General features: G+C 41.3%; 1 protein-coding gene across 1 annotated transcript in view; it reads right to left on the reverse strand.

Moving 5' to 3' along the window:
* Nucleotides 1-16,707: 16,707 nt before the first annotated feature.
* Nucleotides 16,708-20,901, reverse strand: part of zgc:100829 (uncharacterized protein LOC445149 homolog) — a 16,309-nt gene continuing 12,115 nt past the window's right edge. Inside the window, exon 8 of the mRNA XM_062433107.1 lies at nucleotides 16,708-17,925. Within this exon, the coding sequence (XP_062289091.1) occupies nucleotides 17,702-17,925 (224 nt within the window). The 3' untranslated portion in view covers nucleotides 16,708-17,701. The remainder of the gene's footprint in view (nucleotides 17,926-20,901) is intronic.

Consider the following 20,901-nt stretch of genomic DNA (forward strand, 5'->3'; position numbering starts at 1 on the left):
CATAGTAATTATGAAGTGGCGCAGTTCCGATAACATCTAGCAGGGGACTGCTGTTCGCTTCCTGCCTCCAACTATGAGTTGGGGCAGCTTTTCGAAAATCCGTGACTACAATTGTTGCCATGATGACAAAGGTTAACTTTAAGGAAGTTACTTTAATCCAAACCATGATCTTTCCTTAACTCTTAGTCTTAATAAGAGGTTTTTGTCCCTAAACCCTTCCGAGACCTCAACCATTGTCACATCATAAAACATCGTTATGTGATGTATGGTAATGTTTAATTTGGAGGACGTGTTGTAAATTTCAGTCTTCACAAAGAAGGGAACTCCATGCTCAGTCGCTGCTCAGTCATTATTATGACCATATAACTGTGGAATCATTAGATTCAATAAGATAATCAATAATCAATAAGATAATAAAAAAACAATCAGCAACAAAACAGCTACAGCATTTCTTAAATCCATAAATGAAAATGCTGTTTTGTTTTTTGGGTATTTCGATCTCCTGACTGTATTTTACCCAAGATGAAGGATAAAAAGTTCAATCAATGCTTTGTACTTTGTTCAAAGTGCTCTGAGTCTTTGGTTGGTGACACGGAGCAAGCAGCTGCCTATGAGCTGTGGTACTGCCTGTGCAGCTCAGACCAGAAAGGCCACCTGCTGCTATCTGGCCACAAAATCATTAAATCTGTCTACTTTTTAAAACCTTTTTAACAACTTGATAAACAGTGTGGGCACACCTGAAGTACTTTGCCATGGTTACACTTATCAGTTTGACCGGTTATGTTATGTCAGTATGCTTAAGATCAGACTTTACCACATCAACTATTTATGTAGGTGTGTGTGTGCAGTAGCTTCACACAGTCACACTCTCCCTTTCCGTCTTCTCTCATTGTGCATTGTAATATAGTCTATATTACAGTGTTGTCACTAGATTGTGAATGGAATGAGATGTGAATATAGTTCAATCAAATTGAGAATTTGACCGGTTATGCAAAAGAGACACTTTTTTCAACAAATTTAACTAAGAAGTTTGACTCGAGAGTGAAATACTGGAAAGTGCTGCTTTTGCTTTCATCAGCATGAAATGAGTAGTGTGAATAGCTGAAGATCATGCTGTATATTTATGATGCTAAACTACTGAACCACTTGGTAATACTTGTAACTCAAACAAAAAGCAAACACTATTAAACACCTCAGACAGACGTATTGTCACCTCTTCATTCATCCCTGCTGTCCTGTCTTCTACAAATATTTGTTAGTGCTTGTGCTATATAGACTCTCTGTCACAAACTTTTTTCCTTATTAATAATCAATAATATTGCACTCATTTGTTTAAGTGCTTCGTAGCTGAATTTCAATATCTTCATGAAAAGTGAACAATATGTCTTTGGGGTGTTAATGGTGTTCTCAAAGACTCTTCAGATGACTCGTATAGAGAACATCCTGGAGAGCAGAGCACGTTACACCCACATGTAAACTGTGCAACCTTTTGTGCAGTAAACAGCTCACAGTGTGAGTGTTCCTGACTGAAAGGTTTAAAAGTGTGTAACTTGTATCAAAGAAATTTGACCCATTTTTGTGAGTGGAGCATGTTGGTGGAAGTGAAGTATTTTCTATACTGCAAGTATATACTGTACCAGTCAAAAGTTTGAATACACTTTTCCATTCACCTCAATGAGAAAGTGTGTTCAAACGTTTGACTGGTACTGTATATATAGAAAAATGTTATAGAAAAATGTATCTATTCATATACAACAGAATATTTGCAGTGGATTAAAAAATGTAAAGGGTTTTACTGCCAATAAGGTAAAAGTAAGTGTATATTTATATTTCTAAAAAGCTTATACAGAAGAAGACTTAGATACAGAAAGAGTGATACCTATCCTATAAGGTTTTACCCTTTGTATTTAACGACTCATTAAAGTTTTCCAATATTTAGTAGCATTATAGTGAATCTTGACAAATTGTACTGATTTTTTTTTTTTTTTTTTTAGATATTTCCTAAGTATTACAAACAATGGGCTTGAAAGTATTTTTTCCCTCCCTTGCAGAGCACAGCAACATGTTATTAGCTGGAATTCATGTTAATGATGTCAGTTACAATGGATTTTAATAATGATTTCTTTTGACAGTGAAGAAAATGTTTTTAAAAAATGCGTACAGAGAGTTCTCACAGCAGTCCTGCATCATACAGTCTATTCTTTCCACCTGTATCTTCAATATGTTTCAAGTGGTCATATTTACATCAAAATACGGCTAAATACATGTCAAATGATTGGCACAAGTACTGGTTTAAAGCTTTCATTTTATACTGAAGCAACACTTTTATCTCATCATTCTTTTTATCACCCAAAATAATACTATTACCTATTCAAGGGTCGTAAGACAGATGCAACACTCAGAAGAGTGGTACAGGGTGCTGGTACATGGTAGAGACAGGGAGTAATAACAAGAGAAAACCACACATGCAGGAACACATCACAAATAATATAATCATATAATTAAGGAAGAAGAAATTGAAAGAGTGCATATCTGTATATTTCATGACAATGTGTGAGCCTGTGTGAGTGTTAAGCAATGTTGAAAGAGTTCCTTAGATAAAATGCATGTTAATTTATTCCATGAAATTTCAGTGTTTGTAATCATTTTAATTATTATGTATAATTAATGTAATGTAAATTGTACCACAATGTTTATGCAGAACATGCTATAAGTGGAAAAACATATACTTCTGTTGACCTAAAAATGGGGAATCATTTTTTTTCTCCAAAAGTAGGTATCAAAAATACATGAAAATCATCATCATTTTAGGATGTTAGTATATCATATTTATTACATGAAACTCTGTGTACAACTTTACTTCTGTATGCCACCTCTTCCTACATAAATAAAATTGTATTTAAGTATTAATTAAAATGTATTTTGTGAAAAATATAAGAGTCTGCTTTTGTACTTGGGACTTACATCTTAGACACATATTCATAGTTGCAGATTATTCAAGTTTTACTATGCTGTTTTTATGGTTTTACTGTTCTTCTAAGGGTTTCATTCATCCATCTATTAATTGGTTTTGATGCAAGAGTACAGAGAATACAGCTGCAAGGAACATTTCTAAAGACAAATCCATTTTCTGCAAGTGACTGGAACTGGTTCACTAATGTAAGATAAATGCAACGATTGGACTAGAGTAACAGAATCTGTCTGACCCGTCACTAACAACTGAGCATGAAGAGAAATAATTCTGCAATCTGATTAGTTAAAAAGTGTAACACTTTATCTGGATTGTCCATCGTTACTGCTAAATTTAGTATCATCTGCTGAGAATCATCTGAGTTATACTACTGCGTCAGTGTGGATCCTTTACATCAGCTGACTATCAGCAGCTGCAGGGGAATCCCATCAATTTAAATTAAATTCACAGCTTTATGATCATCACTGTCATTGCTTAATATTGTTTATGTACTGTGTTATATGAGAAGAATAGTTCAAGTTTATTTAAACAAATTATTTTGTACTTGCAAATAATCATGGAAGTCATTGGATATAAACTGGAAAATTGTATGGCCAATACTTGGCCAAATCCTTAAAATTCTGCATTTGTCTTGAACATTTCTTTGTAAATAAGCAAATATATGGGGGAGTTAAATCTTTAAAACAGATATTTCTGTATTTCACTCAATTAGCAAAATCTATAAATCATGTTTTGGTTATGGACTACATTAAGTGTCATACATTTAAAAAAAGCAATTTAGTGTATTTGTATGGCATTTGCAACACCACAAACCATTGAAAAAGTCAAAAGAATAATGTTTGAATACATTAAATAATGTTGCATACAAACATGTACCACTGCTATATGGACCAAATACGAACTCTGTCCTGGTGTACTAGCTTATACACAGACTACAGATCAGGCCATGGTGCATTTTTTATTTTCCTCCAAAGAAGGTATGATCTAACGTCACCCATCTCAGTGGTAAAATGTAAATTCCTGTCTCGTTGCCTCAAACCTCAGCCTTGCAGTGCGCCACATATAGTGAGTGTCAAAGGATGCTTTTGATTATTGCTCAAAGATTTCGTGAGTTGACTTAATTAATTTGATATAATTTATATTGGCTGAAAACAAGCTTTATTTGAGCCTTAGTGTATATGTGACATTAAAGGATCATATCAGGTTTTTAAAAAATAAATAAAAATCCAATACTCTGCCCCTCCAGTCAAACTTACTTGTCTTTCTTTTACTGAGGATGTCCATTAGAGAGAGAAAGGTTTAGACTTTTGAATAAAAATTCTTACCTGATTCCTCATTCAACAAGACATAATTTGACCCCATTTACCCAAACATATATATGCGCGCTGAACGCATTGTGATGGGAAAGCTATGAAGTAAGTACGTACAGTATAGAGTGCATTATTTTAGAAGTTAATAAAAGTTAGTAGCTAATACAACAGACATGAATCATTGTAACTTTTGCAGATTCAAATTTTAAAAAAGCATAATCAATAGGCAGCAGAAATGTTTTCTGTAAATAGACCCATCAATGTCTTATTCCCACATATCACAAACAGAGTAGGTCAGATTGATATGGGCACAGCATGGAGTTTACAACCTGTATTTTTTGGTTTGACTGCATACTGTATGTACTGTATGTGTTTGTGTGTGTATCAGATGTAAATATATACATACATGACTAACCGCCAAGGTCCTCTTAAAGTAGATCCAAAACACACATACACACACAGACACACACACACAAACTGAGCCCCTGGTTTGTCCCCCTGCCCACTTCCTCTGTAGCCTATGGTGTTTCCGCTGGGGTGAGACAGTGCCAGCTCCCTCCCTCTGCTTCCCAGTGGGGTCCTGCCTCCCGGCATCTGTCAGGGCAGCTGTCTCTCCTCTCCACTCTGCACTGCACCACACTATGCCAGGCCTCCACACAGGATTTTGAGCTACACACACGCTTGCATTAATGCGCACCAAGACATGATAGGCCCGTCCTCATAGTGTTATTGTGTGGAGTCAAATGATCGTATGGCCAGATTCAATCAATTGATGGAGCACTGAATTACCCAAATTGCAGGCATTGCCTTACAAAAGACTTAAGTCAAATTAAACACACAATCCAGGGATTGTTGAACCTCACTAATGTATGTCTGGAGTTTTTTTTTTTTTTTTTTACATATAAATAGCTTCCAGAGTAAGATGTACTCATACTTGCAGTACGTCCTGTCAAATTGACTCACACTTTTTTCTTAAATGCATTTTTGTGTCTTATTGGACTAACTTAATCATATTCTATTATTGAAGGGGTTGACAAGTTTTACAAAAAAATGTTAATAAAAATTTAACATTGAAAGTTTTTTGTGCAGCCAATCAGATTATTGTAAGAACAACAACAACAACTAGCAAAAGCTGCTGTTCTCTTTGTGAAAACTTAGACAATGGCCTCATATTATTCAATTTCATATTTGTTATTCCTATGAATAGACCTGGAAAGAGACTGGAGACATAACAGCCAAACAGGAGAAGAACAGAAGAGAAAAAAACTGGAGAGCAGAGATGAAAGAAGGAGGGGTAGCCCAGGTCCAGGTGTGCCAGAAGCTTCAGGAAGTAAACATACAGGCACTGAGCTACACAGGTGCTGAAAAATGATCCTTTTCCTAGCAAGGCTGGGCAAAGCAGAGAAGAGTGTGTGTGCACACATGTTTGTGTGTGTTAGGGGAATAGGGGGGTCGGGGGGAAACCAGGAGAATAATATGTACAAGCAGGGGGACAGTGGACCAGACAAGGTTGTCCATGACTGTAGTTTTGACTGCAAGGCTGGAATAAGCCCAGCATCAGCAACCTCCTGCCGTCTTTGCTGAAAAATACACACAAAATCCACAAAACCCCCATCACTCCCTCCTCTGCCATCAAACACACACACCATGCACTCTCCCAGGTAGCATACACACACATACACCCATGCACACATGCACAGAAACACAAAATGTGTGACAAATGTGCACATACAGACAAAACACAAATGTCTGCGCTCCACCCCCTCCCCTTGGGGTAGAGGTCCATCCAACACAGATGTAGCCCTGATTAATTGGGCGCAACACAGGGAAGTGGGTCTGGAAACTACCTGGCAATTTCCTGCAGCCTATCCTCCCCCAATACCTTCTCTCCACAGAATCCCCCCCTCCCTCCTCACATTTGGATCACGTAAGTCAGCAGGTGGGCTGCTGGGAGGAGTGTCTGCCGTGTGGCGTTGATATTCTGCCTGCGTCCAGCTTGCTGGGCGCCCTACATTGCAGGCACTCCCTCTGGCAATGCTTGCCTTGGCTCTGGGCTGAGAGCTGGAAACAGTGAGAGTCTGACAGAATCTATGGGCGCACGTACAGGTACACACACACACACACACACACACACACACACACACACACACACACACGCAGAGAATGGACTGCTCTCCACTGCCCAACAGAGACAGGGAGACAGGAAGCAACGAAGAGAAAGACATGGCAAAACAGACACTGTGGAGGCAGAGAAATGGATAGACATACTGTATTTAACTCACACTTATTCAGTAAAGCATGTGGATTACCCAGCGGAGCACAGGGAGGCTTTTTAATGAAAGCACAGGAAGGGGGCAGCAGCTGGTGGCATGTGTTTGAGCCAGGAGGATAAGACCCCTTGCACTGGGCTCGCCAGCCTCCCCCTCCCTCTCTCACTTTCCTCATCTCCCCTAACGCCCCCTTCATCCTACCACCCTCCCCTTCTCCCCCCGTAGAGAATGAAGTCCTTTGTCCGTTCCACTACTGCCCGTCCTGGAGTTGGGCACGAGCCGCAGGGCCTGCTGGTCAGCCAGCACCAGAACCAGAGCAGAACCAAGTTGAGCCCCTCACAGTGCTGGCTACAGCCTGCCTCCATAGACCAACACAAGTCCCTGAGCACCCTGAGCTGGGAAGGGAAAAAGTAAAATGAGCAAAACAGAGAGAGACATCAACAGAATGGCTGGACAACATCAGCAAGAGCGATGGACAGAAGGAAAAACACAGATGAGTTTTGGCCAAAACTAAAAAGAAAAAGGGATCATCTCACTCTAAAGTCATGAAGCCAAGTGAACAATGGAGGAAATGAGTTGTGTTAATTTTCATATATAACTCAATCCATAGACTAATTTGCCAAGGTGTAGAAATTACAATGAAAACGCTTGAATAAGTCCTCAAATTTAGATAATACTGCGTAATGAAAGCAACATGTCAGCAGTGCAGCTGCAGTTTTAGTCCTTCATCATTGTCTACACAGGTAATGTTCAGCCACCTACTGCTGTGCAGCTCACACACACTTTAGCAACACTCAAAACAACACTTTTGGTTGCAGTTGTGAAAAGGGATCCATTATGCAGCGTCTGTAGACAGCAGTATTGATCAAATCTAAATGTTTTCTAACGTTGTATGCATAAAATATACAAAACAATCTTCACAAACCAAATTTGAAGATTAACCAGTTTGATCTACAAGTGTTTGTATGTGATTTAAATTTATTTGAACAATTGAATAACATTCACAACTGGATTTGGGCATTCTAGTACAAGTTAAGAAACTCTAGATATGTAACAGTTATGAAGATATAGATTGTAATATGTAAATATATTGCAGTAATGTCGTCTCTTTTAATGGCCAACATTAAACAGGAAAGAGAGTAGAAAAATAACAGCCCAATTAAAACTAAACTAAACAAATACCAAACAAGGCAGTTATTGTGTGTATTGCAGCATTACTTCTCCTCTGTACCCACTTTACTCATTCCGAATATTAGTCCCCCATAAATATATTTATGAAATTATTCATAAAAAATAGAGATATTAAAAAGAGAAGTCTTACTATAAAAATCATCAATATTCAAATATTTAAGTTGGAGGAGACCGCAGTTGAGTGTAGTTGGTCTGAGTTGAAGAAGGAATAAATAAGTGATAAAGGGGTGAAGAAAACCCCCTGGTTGGGTGTTGAATCCAATGAAATGATAAAGATGTTGGAGAATCTGTCCACCACTGCTGCAGTATCAGTATCAGGTTGCTTCCATGAAGTTGAGTAAGAGCAGATATGAGGGGCTCTACTTATCAGAGAGCCTGGATGCACAAAAGACCTTGTGTGTATTTCAGTAACTGGATCTGCGTCACCTTGCTGCCCCTTGGACCCTAACCCCTCTGCTTCCTCCCCCCCTATCTGAGCATTCACATGTGGAAATGCTGTCATCCTGACTTGCCACATTATTTCTGAGTCTTGGTTGATCAGCAGTCTGAGTAGAAAAAAGTATAAACACTCAATAAAAGTTTGGGACAAACAGGATACCACAGTTCTTTGTCCTTTTTCAAGTTTATTGCTGTTGATTGATTTTTGTAGGAATATCTGACACTTTTACAGCAACGTTTAATGAAATTCTTGTTCACTTGCTGTGCAGCTCTCACACTGTTATCTTTGCTCTTTATTCTTTCTTTTTTCTACTGTACATTTTTTGGTTGCTAACTACTTCTGCATACTTTCAGCCACAGGAACCATTTAAATATCAAAACATTACGCTTTTTCAGGACAATGCTTTTTAAAATAACACTTTTTTAATATAATTTTTATAAAGTACTAAAATATATAATGGGCAGTCTGTGGGAAGTTGATATCTCAAAAACTAAAAACGCTAAAGTATTCATACTTCATGGTCAGGTGTCCCATGTGGAAATGCTTAACGCTTAAAGCATGGTACCAATAGTGCCACCATGTGATCATTTGTCGTGTTTTTTACGTTTTGACTAATGACTCCAGATCAGTGAGGTGCTGAAAACCAATGCTTGCATAATGTATTTTTTTGGATGAAACTGTTTTGACTGATGTAAGCCACGCCCATTTGAAAAAAAACAACTTTCGTTTTTGATTGGTAAACCCATTTCTGCTTCTTTTGGTGCATATTTCATCTGATCTTCACCAAACTAGATGACCTTGAACAAAACTTATGAGTTCATTTTTGGGTATCTCTTACCCTTTCTCTGTAACTGGTTACCAAACTTTTGAAGGCGTGGCCTGATGCGTGGCCTGATGCACAGACCATAACTCTTCAATGCTAAATTGCATTGCAACTAAATTTAGGAATGTTGTTCATACAGCCACACAGCACAACACTTGGGACACACTACATACTGCTACTGCTACCACACCAGCCACGTTATAACATGAGAAGTATCACGTTATAATGTAAAACTTATCACGTTCGAGTGGAATAAGTTTCACGTTAAAAGATGATAGTTTCAGTATCATGTTATAACATTAAACTGTGATACTGATTCTTTTTTCTTTTTCTTGTATGGCAGCAATACACTTCCATATGTAAGCAATGCAAAAATATTTTTAAAATTGCTGCTGGAGCAGCAGCTAGCAGCCGCCACTGGCACCAGTGGCACCTAACGGCTTCTAGCTCTCACATGCATTTCCTTCAGAAAATGCAAATATTCTACTTTTAAATGAAATCTTTGGTGATAAGTGGTAATTGCTGTGTTGTTTTCTTAACATGTATTGAGGCATTGCTTTTGTTGTGTTTTTGGTTAATGAAGTTAAAGTTTCTGTGAGTAGGACTCTTTTAATTTGTTTAACCAAACTGGCTTTAAACTGCTGAAGTCTTCTTGTATTGATTTCAAACAAACTGCTGTTGTTGCTTCTGGTAACGTATCAGTTCCTGTGCACTGGAGTGGATTATTCCCAGGAATAAACATCTATACCCACTACCAGCTGTTGAGAACAACAAAATGCAACACTTGTTCAAGCTTCCCAGAGCTTGCTGTTTTTGTGTTTAAGTAACAAACCATTGACAACTGCAAAACAGAAATTTATGTTAGATTATTTCTTTTAACTCTATGTGGCATTTGTATATCTGGTATTTTCATTTCTTTACACCATCTTAAATAAATAAATGAATTTATAGGATTGGAGAGTACTTTTCTACCACAGGGAGGTCAGACTATGGGGTCGGCAGCAGAGCAGCAGCCCGGGGCAGATGTTCTGTGAGTCAATGGAGGGGCTTGAACCTGGTTGCTCTGATTGAAGGACTTGTCTCGCTACTTACTCTGGCATACTGACTCCCCTGAAAACCTATTTGCAGTAATGTGCAATATAATTCAGCTCCCGTGAACCTGGGTGAGTGTAAATATCATTACACCGTATAGTACATAATCATGCTCAGAGAAACAGTGTATTGGATCTGCATTGCTACAGTATGGTGCAGTGTTAGAGACAGATTAGTACACTGTGAGGCTCCCTTGTGCAAGATGAAGATAACGTCATACCTTATAGCAGCCTTATGTGTCAATATAATAGGCCCTGTAGTAATTCTGTTACCACCTAAATATCATTTTATGTATAGCATGACATCACTGATTAGGCCTAAACACAAATAGAGGGTAATAGTGATTTCTTTCAGTCTCAAAAGTATTTAAATATTCATTATTCACTCCACTTCTGTGCTAGCTCCCCTATTTTGGATTTCTCAAATGCCCTCACAGCTTCCACTAAATTTAGGTTGTTATACTGTTAAAGAATGTATGTTGTTTTTATGTGTTTTGAATGCTCTGTTATCTGGGAAAAAGCAAAAGAAATGGGGCCCAATGACATCAAATCACAAAATTGCACACTCTGGGATGGCTGAGAGGGAGAAAAAGAACCAAGACTCATTTTCATTTAAGTTGCAGAAATGTAATTGGACATAAAAATGTAATTTAATGGCTTTACAGGAGTGAACTTTCCTTGATCTGTGGAGCTTAAAAAGCTCAAAGCTCCAAATTCATTGATTAACAATAAAAATCTGTGCAATACACACAGTTTAAAAGTAATTTCATTTCATCCACAAATAATAGGAAAACTGGACAAATTAAAAACAGTTCACATTCACATATCAAGGTCTTCACTCACCTGAATGATTATTTTATTGAATGAAACAACCGCCTAAGCTGTCACTGTGTGTTATCTCTCACTATGTGTATACATTCATGCTCAAGTATGTGTGGGAACATTTTTCTGTTATCTGAATAACCGCAAACATTGTTCTCTGATCTCTGAACTGTGTCTTTATGTTGAGTTGCTGGAACGACATGCTTGGTATTGAGCTGACGTAGATTAGAAAAAGGTTGTCTGTTACTCCAACTGTTTAAGCTTCAAAATGTTCACATCTCCAGTCCCAACTGTGCATCAGTATTGCTGCATAAACTTAGCTAGCTTCTTCTCTAAAATGGATCAGCCCTCCACTCTCTAGCAACCAAGCCAGTAGCCATTAGGCAGTTGAAAGCATTTTTAATGCTTCCTTGCCTTTGCACCTCGACACGTCCTCCATCCCCCTCATGAACCCAAGGAGGGCAAACTGACCACCTCTGTGGCAGCTACAATGATCATGTGCCTGTGACATCTATTCCTGGCAACCACAAATGTTAGATTGGTCACAGTTCCAAGGGGGAAAAGCTGGCTCTGTTAGTCCTGTGACTCAGGTGCTGAGGGTGCCCCCTAGAGACTGGGGAAGTCATTACTAGTCCCTTATGATGAAGATGGACCACTTTTTTTCTCCGTGACTCTTTAGGTCCTTTCACACATGCTCCCTGAAAGAGTATTGAATCCCTGTCCTTCTGCACATCGGAGCATGGCAGGCAACAGCATCTATGCATGGCAACACCAGCCCAAGAACCATCTCCTAGCAACGCACGTCCTCTGCCCCAGGAGGAATCTGGAGGTCTCTGCTGTAGTCACACCATGCATTTCCTGGAGGGCAATCAGCTTTTTCCTCATCTCCTCTCTAACTCCCTCGCCCTACCTCTCTCTTCCCAACACTTCATTCCAACTGGCTTAGCTGTTTTGGAAGGAGTCTTTCATGGGATGAAAATAACAAGCCCACAAAATTTAGAAAAGGGGAAAAAGTAAATTAGACTCAATTCTTATAAAATGTTTGGCAAACTTGAGAGTATCAGTGAGTACAGGACAAAGCAATCTTTAATATAACCAAAGCAAAAAAAATGTATTCTGTGATTTTCAATTGCCAGAGTTGTGTTTAACAGATGTATCTTGTCATAAGGGAAAGTTTACCATGAACTTGTTGACCTTTCTGAATTTCACGCTAAGTAAGAAACCACCCAAAAAAACTGTAATGAGCCTTTGTGTGACAGAAGGCACCTAATCAAAACAGCCTCTGCATGCAACTGCTAACATGCGTGTATGTTTCCCCTCCGTGCTAGTCCCCTTCCTCCCAGCCTCATCACCACAAACCACCGTTCCCACAGTATTCCCATGACTCTCTGCTGCTCCCCCTCTCTTCCCTCACAGGGCCCAGACTTCACCAAAAGGCAGGAGGGCTGCGTTGGCGAGCAGCGAGCTGCTCTAGCCCACCTTCCTCACATCTGAGAACCTCTGTGAAATCCTAATCCCCAGAGCAGGGTGAAGCGCAGGCCCAGCTTGCCTGACCTCTCTGGTTGCCATGGATACTGCGCACTATAAATAAAACAGAGGGGGCTTTTTTTCAAGCAGTTTGGCAGGGCTGTGTGGCCTGCTCACTGGTGGGGCTTATTTTCTCTCTCCCTCCCTCGTTCTGTCTCTCTTCACTCTCATTCTACTCCCCATTTCACTTATTCTCTCAATCATTGGTGTCCGTCCTCTTTCTCTGTCTTGTGCCTCCTCCCTCTTCTTGTCTCTGCTCATTCAATACTTTCATTCACCCGCTCAATCCAGAGCACCTGTATCAGCACCATACCTGCCTATAGATACTGTGCATTCATTTAATCCTTGCACAACATGGCATTTTAACAAGTTCTTGTTCAAAGTATTGAGTGGGTAGCAATTTACATCTGTCAAGTAAAAACAAAAAAGAGCCATCTCAACAGAGGCCAAGTTGGTAAAAAAGAAGACCTATTTTCTTGGGGGGTGGCAGAGAGGCATCGAGAGACGAGGGAGGCTGAGTGTGCTTGTACACTGAATCAGGACTGCGCTGCAGATTTTTGTCTGGCGAGGCAAATCTCGGGAGGCTGGAAAATAATTTGGTCATGGCTGTGGGAGGTTGTTGGGAGTGGGAGGCATGTGGGTGATGTGGGGGAGAAGGTTTGAGGGGTGAGTGGTTGGTGGGAGGAGGAGGGGTTAGGGTTTTGACCGTCTTGCTGTGGTGAAAACATGCTTGACACTTCATTCCTTTCCAGTTAATGTGGAGCGGACTGCAGGATGTTAACCCTCTGCCTGCCTTTTGATGCTCGGCCTCTGCTGTTGCACAACACCCAGTCTTCACAACACTTCCTGCTTTAGAGCAGTTCATGGCTAAAACATTCCGGTACGGTCTATGGAAGAAATCAGTCCTGCCAACCGTGGGAGGGACTGTTACAGTGTACATTATTTTCCGGTATCATGTCTACATTAGCTGAGTGTAATACTGTGAGACAATATGACAGGCCTGCTGTGCAATCCTGAGAAGCTGTCATGGTGATTTGAAAATTTGACCATCACATGCCAGATACTCTTTGTCTGGGAGAATTTTGAAGAGTAAGCCACATTTCCTGGACCATCTGCCTCATATGAATTACACAAAAGACCGGCACCAGCAAACATCCACAATGTTGCCTGGGAGACAGAGGTCACATGAGAGGATGAGTCACAGAAACCCAGAACTACCTAGAAACCAACACTGTTGAACGGCCTCACATCGTGGTGCTCTTTTCAGTTTAACGACATGCAGAAGGATTAGTGTCGTGTCAGTGCATAAATGACAGTGAGACGCTGCCCTTGGCAAAAGACAAGTATACAGTTAAACTTAATGGGGCCAGAATCTGATACCTCAATAGGAATCCACTTCAGTGCCAGTCACTATTCTTTACTAGCTATGCGCACACTGCTCTAGTATGTAAACCTGTGTCTGACCATGGGTCTACTGCTGGTGTGTGAGTTTGAGTGTGTCTGTGTTCATGCGGACCTGGAGAGTAGGGAGTTAATGCAGGCAGGGCTGTGGCAGTCCTCCTGCCCCTCAGCCAGATTAATCATGCAGGAGAGACACAGCAGGCCCCCGTTCATTCTGCCTGGGGGTGAAGCTGTGCCCGCATGCTCTCCGTATCACATGGCTCTGGCCCCCCTCTCTTCTCTCCTCTCTCGCTCTTTCTCTCTCTACTGGGGGTGCTGTGGATGGGGCTGGTGGTGGTGGAGGAGGAGAAGGAGGGTGGAGGGGTTATTGGTGGTGTGGTGGAACGCCACAGCACGCAGTATAGCTGTCTTTCTTTCTTTCCTCTGCGCTGTTGTTTTTTTCTCTCTCTCTTCCCCCTTCACTTCCCCTTCTGTCGGTGTGAAGCGAGTGAAGCAGAAAAAAAAGAGAGAGAGAGAAACAGACGTCCATCTCTCCTGCGAGGAGACAACAACAGCCTCTTTTTTATCTCCCGTCGGAGGGCCCTGACGACAGCAGTGGTCAGGCGCGGTGGATGAAGAGGAGAAGTGTGTAGGGTGGAGGGGATGGGGGAGAGTGAGGGGTAGGCATACCAAGGGACTCGCCACAGATATCTCCTGGAAACTGCTCGACGATGTCTCTGCGCATCAGAGAACAGCCACAGCCATTGTTGGGCTCATTGGGAGACAGAGATCCAGGCGGCAACTCACAGTTGCGTGCTTCAGCAAATTTTCAGTGGTGTTGCACTAATATCTAGTGTGTGTACAGCAGAACTTCATACATATGTTCCATGATATGTTATATTGTGAGTCTTGAAGATGAGTAATTTGATTATAAACATTACTGTATGTGTAGCCTATATGTGCTCTTGGACATGTGGGCTTCTTTTCCCTGTGGACCGTTGCATGATGTTGGCTACTTTGTAAGTGAGCATAAGTCTAATAGTGACATTGGTACCTACCTCTATGTGGGCCCACACGTGTACAACAACACCTATGTGTATTTGTACAGCAGTGCGTTGTTTGCAATGCATGCTTTCCCTCTTGAGTCTTATCACTTTAGCTGTGAAATGACACAGAACCTTAATGTAGCTTTGGAAACCTTTTCCTACTGTGTCTATGGAGCCTTTTGACCAACCTTTAAAAAAAATAATTACATATTATCTTAGTGTATGGGTACATAAGTATCACTCAATAAGTAATGTTTAAAATTGGGTTTTAGCTGCACTCAGAAGCAGTGCGCAGCAGCAGTGTAATGGTTGTACAAGAGTCACCAGCATGACTTTGAAATATGTTTCCCCAGCTGGGATATGTGTACTGGAGAAGAGAACAAGACACAACCCCACATGAGCATGACATATGAAGCATGTGCTTTGACATTTTTCTAACTTCATTGTACAACTCTATTACATTGAATGGGTCTACAATTTTTTTCTCTACTGCTCTATTTTTATGCTAGCTCTGAAGAGGCAAAATACAACTAAAGAGTGAAATTACCAGTTATTGCGACTTTCTGAATTCAAGTTATGAAAAGCTGTAATCTACATGCTATTTTAACAGTTTTGGTCGAGCAGAGTGAGTGTCCTGCATCTGGATGTGCCTACAGTCAACCCTTGTCTTCAAAAAGACATTAAAAGCACCTCACACACACAAGCTGCTGCCTTGATGAGTGTTGTTTAATGACACAGAAACATACACCAATGGTGGTAATACAGTGTGTATTTGTGGCCTGTTGAGAAAATAAAGAGTCTTGATGTCTTAGAAATTACAATATATTTGGCCATTGCAACAGTACACACACACACACACACACACACACACACACACACACACACACACACACACACACACACACACACACACACACACACACACACACACACACAAACACACACACACACACACTGTGCCCCATGTAGAGAATACACTGACTGCCGTGCTGTATCAGTGTATTGTATTACAGGTCAACTGTTGCCATTGTAGGGCAATGAAACACTACCATACTCCTTGTCTTTGTATGTCTATGCACGTACACGTGTGCATGTATGTGTGTTTATGAGTGTGTATCTCTTGCTCTCTAAGCTATTTCCTTTTGAAAAGGCAGTCACAAGTAGGAAATGTATAATTTTGCAATTACATAAAAACTGTCTCATCTTAAACTGCTGCACTATCCTACTTTCATCTGAAAGTTGAAATGTTGGAGTGTTGCTTTTATTCACCCCCAGGGAATAGATTTGGTACAGTGCAGATTTTCTACACATTAGCCAGCTGAGGTAACCACAATGTGCAATTGAAATCGCAGATACAGAAGTAAAAATATGCTTCACAATTTTATCACTGACAAACATTTCAATTTCATTTGCGAGCTTAGGGAGAATCTTACTGGAAATTAAAATAGAGATGTCTGAGCACAGTTACAGCAAGTGTGTGGGTGGATGTGTAGCTCTGCTGAAAATAAAATTAAAATTTTACACTGGCCCTCAAGAAGCATGCAGGTCTATTTGCTGAGGCTGGAAATTTAAAAATGACTTATACTCTCAGTGAACTAGCTAACTAATATGTCAGTCTTGTGGGTTATAGTTGAAAGAATTAGAATATTGTAATGCAGTAGTTATTTGACTATAAAAGGACTTCTGCTAGCTACAATACATGAAAGATGATGTTCAATTTCAGTAAGTAATTATTAAAAAAAGGATATTAGAGACATAAACAGAAAGCAACAGATAGAGAGAGGACGAGAGATTGTTTATAAAAATTACACAAAAATGGATCTTTAGACACCAGTTTTATTGCTTCTTCGATTGCACAATACACGCTTGACATCAAAGATACTAGATGTCTCAGATTTAAAAGTGAGCATTGTCATAGTGTATCCCATTACAAAACATCTTTCTCCCTATATATAATGTAAAAAAAACAAAACATACAACCACACATTTCTAAATTAGTACGGAAAAAACGGAGAGGAGTAACACAGAGCTGAGCTGGATTATTTGGTTTTGACTGTCAAACTTCCCAGGATTTGATCCACTAGGAGAGACAGACAAGGTATTTGGCACTGTCACTGGTCCACAACAGGTCGCATTGAGGCTACTGCCAGGTGGCAGAGGGAGACATACGTTGCATTGTGACAACAAATAAACAACCCACACTATTCCCAGGGAGGAGACAGCAAGATGAAGGAGGACCTACTGTACCTTATTTCAACCATTCTGCCTACCCATGCCCATTCTTTTGTTCAAGAAGACAGAAAATAAAAGAAAGAACACTGAACCTTGTGGGTGTCTGCACATGAGCTAATGCAGACTGTCTCGTAAGCAATGAAAATAATGTTAATGGAGAGTAAACAATATGCGGTGTACAGTCTTTGTGTGTGAGGACAAGGGTGTATTTTTCCACATGTTCCGCAAAGTGGAAAGCATCAACAGCGAGTGAATACATGTGATAGTCATCAATTCCCTGGCAAATACATAAAAGGTAGAATGAGTGAAAGTTATACAAAAAGAAAATTCAATCACTTTGGAATTACTTTCCCACAAAGATTGTTTACAGTACTGCAGCATCCAACATTAAAAAGAAAACCATTACATTCAAGCATTTCCATTGCTGTGCCTTGGGAGTGATAGCAATGTTGTGAGCATTTGTGAAAGCCACCTTCAGAGTTCTCCATCCCATTAGCCCACAAGCTGAGGCTCCACATTTGGCTGTCCGACATTGACCAGTGTGGCTTTATTTGAATTGCGTGAAGCTGGGTGGGCGTCTGTGCATCAGTGCATGTGGATTACCTGACAGAAGGTGTGGTCGTTAGACGCAAGTGGCTGGGCTTGGTGGGGAGAGGAGGCTTGATGCTGCGGGATGTGGTTTGTGTGGGGGTTGTAGTGCTTTCAGCGCTGAAAGTTTTCATGAGCTGAGCCACCCTGCCACGCCCTGCACAGGTTGGTGCGCTCCCTGATGACCCAGCATCCTCAGAGGCAGCCCTTCTAGATGCTTCTGATGCGCCAGTGTCTGATAAAAAGAGAGGGCGAAATTTCCTTAGGAGCTCTAACATATGGATGACAACCTGCCTGTCGTATCGAGAGGTGTCATTATTTCACATTTTTATTTTTGAAAGACAAATGTTGGAATTTGCAGTGGTTATTGTCAATATTACAAAACTGGGTGACAACTGGATGAAAAGAAATCCAGATTTAAAAATACTATTTACAGCAACCTACTATATATTTCAACTGTCATTTGCAACGTTGTGGTTATTGAGGTTAATCATTTGGCACTTGCAGTTAAATTGCTTTAGGTTCAACACTCTGTATTTCCCATACACTGTATTACAATCTTGAAGGAAACTTTATTTTGTATCGTCTTGGAGGGATTTCAATACAAATTACCAGCTTATTTGCATTTTCTCAAAATTTTCCTCTTCACTGTCTATCATAAGACAATTTTCTGGGCTATGCCTGTCACAGGGGGTCTGTGTTTACTGTAAACTACAGTGGCCAGTGTCTTATTGCAGCAGGAAACACAACACCTCTTGGGAGCATGGGGACAAAAAAAAATCCAGGTGAAAATCAGTTTACACTTTTTTTTGGGAAAAAACGGGTACAAACCAAACAACATGCAACATGTACTTTACACTGTTGTTAAAGCTGGAATCTAATCTGCAATACTTTGTACCTCACAAAATACTGTGCCTACATCTTTTTTCAGTCCTCTCTACCTTTTTATTCTTCTTTTCATTCGCATCCCTTTATTCCACTCTGGCTGAGCAGAGGTCATCCTCAGTGGAAGTAGGGACACAGCTGGGTGTAGTTGGTGTGTGTGTGTGTGTGCTTACTGAGGTAGTGTGTTTGGAAGAGGGTGTAATTGAGGGAGGAATGGAGGGAACAGGAATAACGGAGGGGAGGGAGGGCCACAGGGACGGCAATGGAGAGCAGACAGACGCTGCTCAGACACCAGAAGGCTTGAGGAGCCACATATTTTTAGCGTCATCCCGGGGGAGAGAGATATGTGAGAGCACCCGCGTGCACATCTACAGCCGCACACAAGCTCACACACACACACACAAAATAAAGTGAAAACATGCACAGGCGTACACACAGTTTCTAACAGTTGAACTTCAAAGAGCACACACATTCTCACGTTACATTCAGGGCGTGTGCATGCTCACACATGCACACACGCACACACACGCGCGCGCACACATACATAAATACAAACATGCACCCTCACGCAGCCCTGCTGCTCACAGACAGATTCAGTCACGCATGCGACCATCTCTGACTAACACAGTCTCTCTCTCTCATACACACACACACACACACACACACACACACACACACACACACACACACACACACACACACACACACACACACACACACACACACACACACACACACACACACAGAGGTGAGGTACAGCCAAAACCGCACAGGCACTCCTGGGGCCAGGAAACCTTTAAAGCTCTTGATGTCTTGCAGGCATGAAAGAGAGAGACCTAAAGTAGCCTTTAAGGTTGTGTTATTGTTTATTGTTGTTTACTCTCCTTTCTCTCCTTGTCCTCACTCTCTCTCGCCCCTCTTGCTGTGGTTCTAACACCTCCCTCCACCTTCCTCTTCATCTTCCTCTCCCCCTGTCTTGCCCTGCCTTCCTCTGCCCCCTGACCCGCGGTTCCTGTGTTAATGTCCTCTCGCCGCGCTGCGTGGGCTTGCCTCTGATTGTCTCGTTGTGTTGTGTGGTCACCACGGAAACCTTGGATAGGCTCCAGCAATTGAGGCTGACACACATTCAGGCACGCACCATGCACACACACAGATAGGCACACACAGGCACATACACACTCACGGTCAGAGTGTGTTTTTGAGCTCAGAGCCTTGGTGCAGGTCTGAGTGGAATGCTTAATAGAGAGACAGAGAGATAGAAAGAGAAGGAAAGAGAATTTGTGCTACAGACATGGATGGTGGTCAAGAAATGATTTTTCTTATATATATATATATATAGTGTATATCTTCTGAGAGAATTTCTCTATACCTTACCTAAAAGTAACCTGATTAACCTGTCTTAACACACCCAAAAAATGCTAAAACCACACATCCTTCTGCCTGAAACTCTCCACAGCAGCTGCACTCTTAGCTCTGTCAGCAGAAACAGTCATTACAGCTACCTGTGAAAACACCTATTAAAATGAAAGAGAATATCTGCATTAAATCTCTCGTCAAGATTGATTAATCTCCCATCTGAGCTTTCAGACGCCACTCCTCACATCTCAGTCCAGCTCGTAAATGTACAGGGAGGACAAAGAGGAGGGGGCGGGAAGCAGTGTCACTGACCAGGCTAGCACAAAAATTAAAGACCAATCTATCTCTTTAAAGACCTCTTGGTCTCTGGCAGAAAGAGAGGGGGGGGGGGGGGTCTGGGTGAGTAGGTGGGGGGGGCAGAAGTGGGGCAGAGGGCAGAATTCCCGAGCAGCACGTCTGTGGACTGAAGGGCAGGGAGGAGAGGGTGTGTGTGTGTGTGTGTGTGTGTGTGTGTGTGTGTGTGTGTGTGTGTGTGTGTGTGTGTGTGTGTGTGTGTGTGTGTGTGTGTGTGGAGGCATGGGGGGTGGGAGGCTCCTTTGTGGGGGGCTGGGGCTCCTGTCACTTATCAGCTCTGGCTGAGCGTCGCCCTGGGCTAGAGTCGGGAAGCAGCACTGGAATGTGTGTCCTTCCCTCTGAAGGTGAAGAGAGAGGAGAGGAAAGCCGACCGACAGACAGAGAAGGGTTTATAAACATGAACACACACACACACACACACACACACACACACAGACACACACACACACACACACACACACACACACACACACACACACACACACACACACACACACACACACACATAGACTGACACACTTTCAGGCACATATGCTCAAACACATGCTAACATGTTTCTGCATCTTTTCAGTTCTACACCCACTTTATTACTCTCTATATGCCCCCTTATTATCTG

The sequence above is a fragment of the Scomber scombrus genome, chromosome 14 (genome assembly GCF_963691925.1).
Source record: "Scomber scombrus chromosome 14, fScoSco1.1, whole genome shotgun sequence".
NCBI lineage: Eukaryota > Metazoa > Chordata > Actinopteri > Scombriformes > Scombridae > Scomber > Scomber scombrus.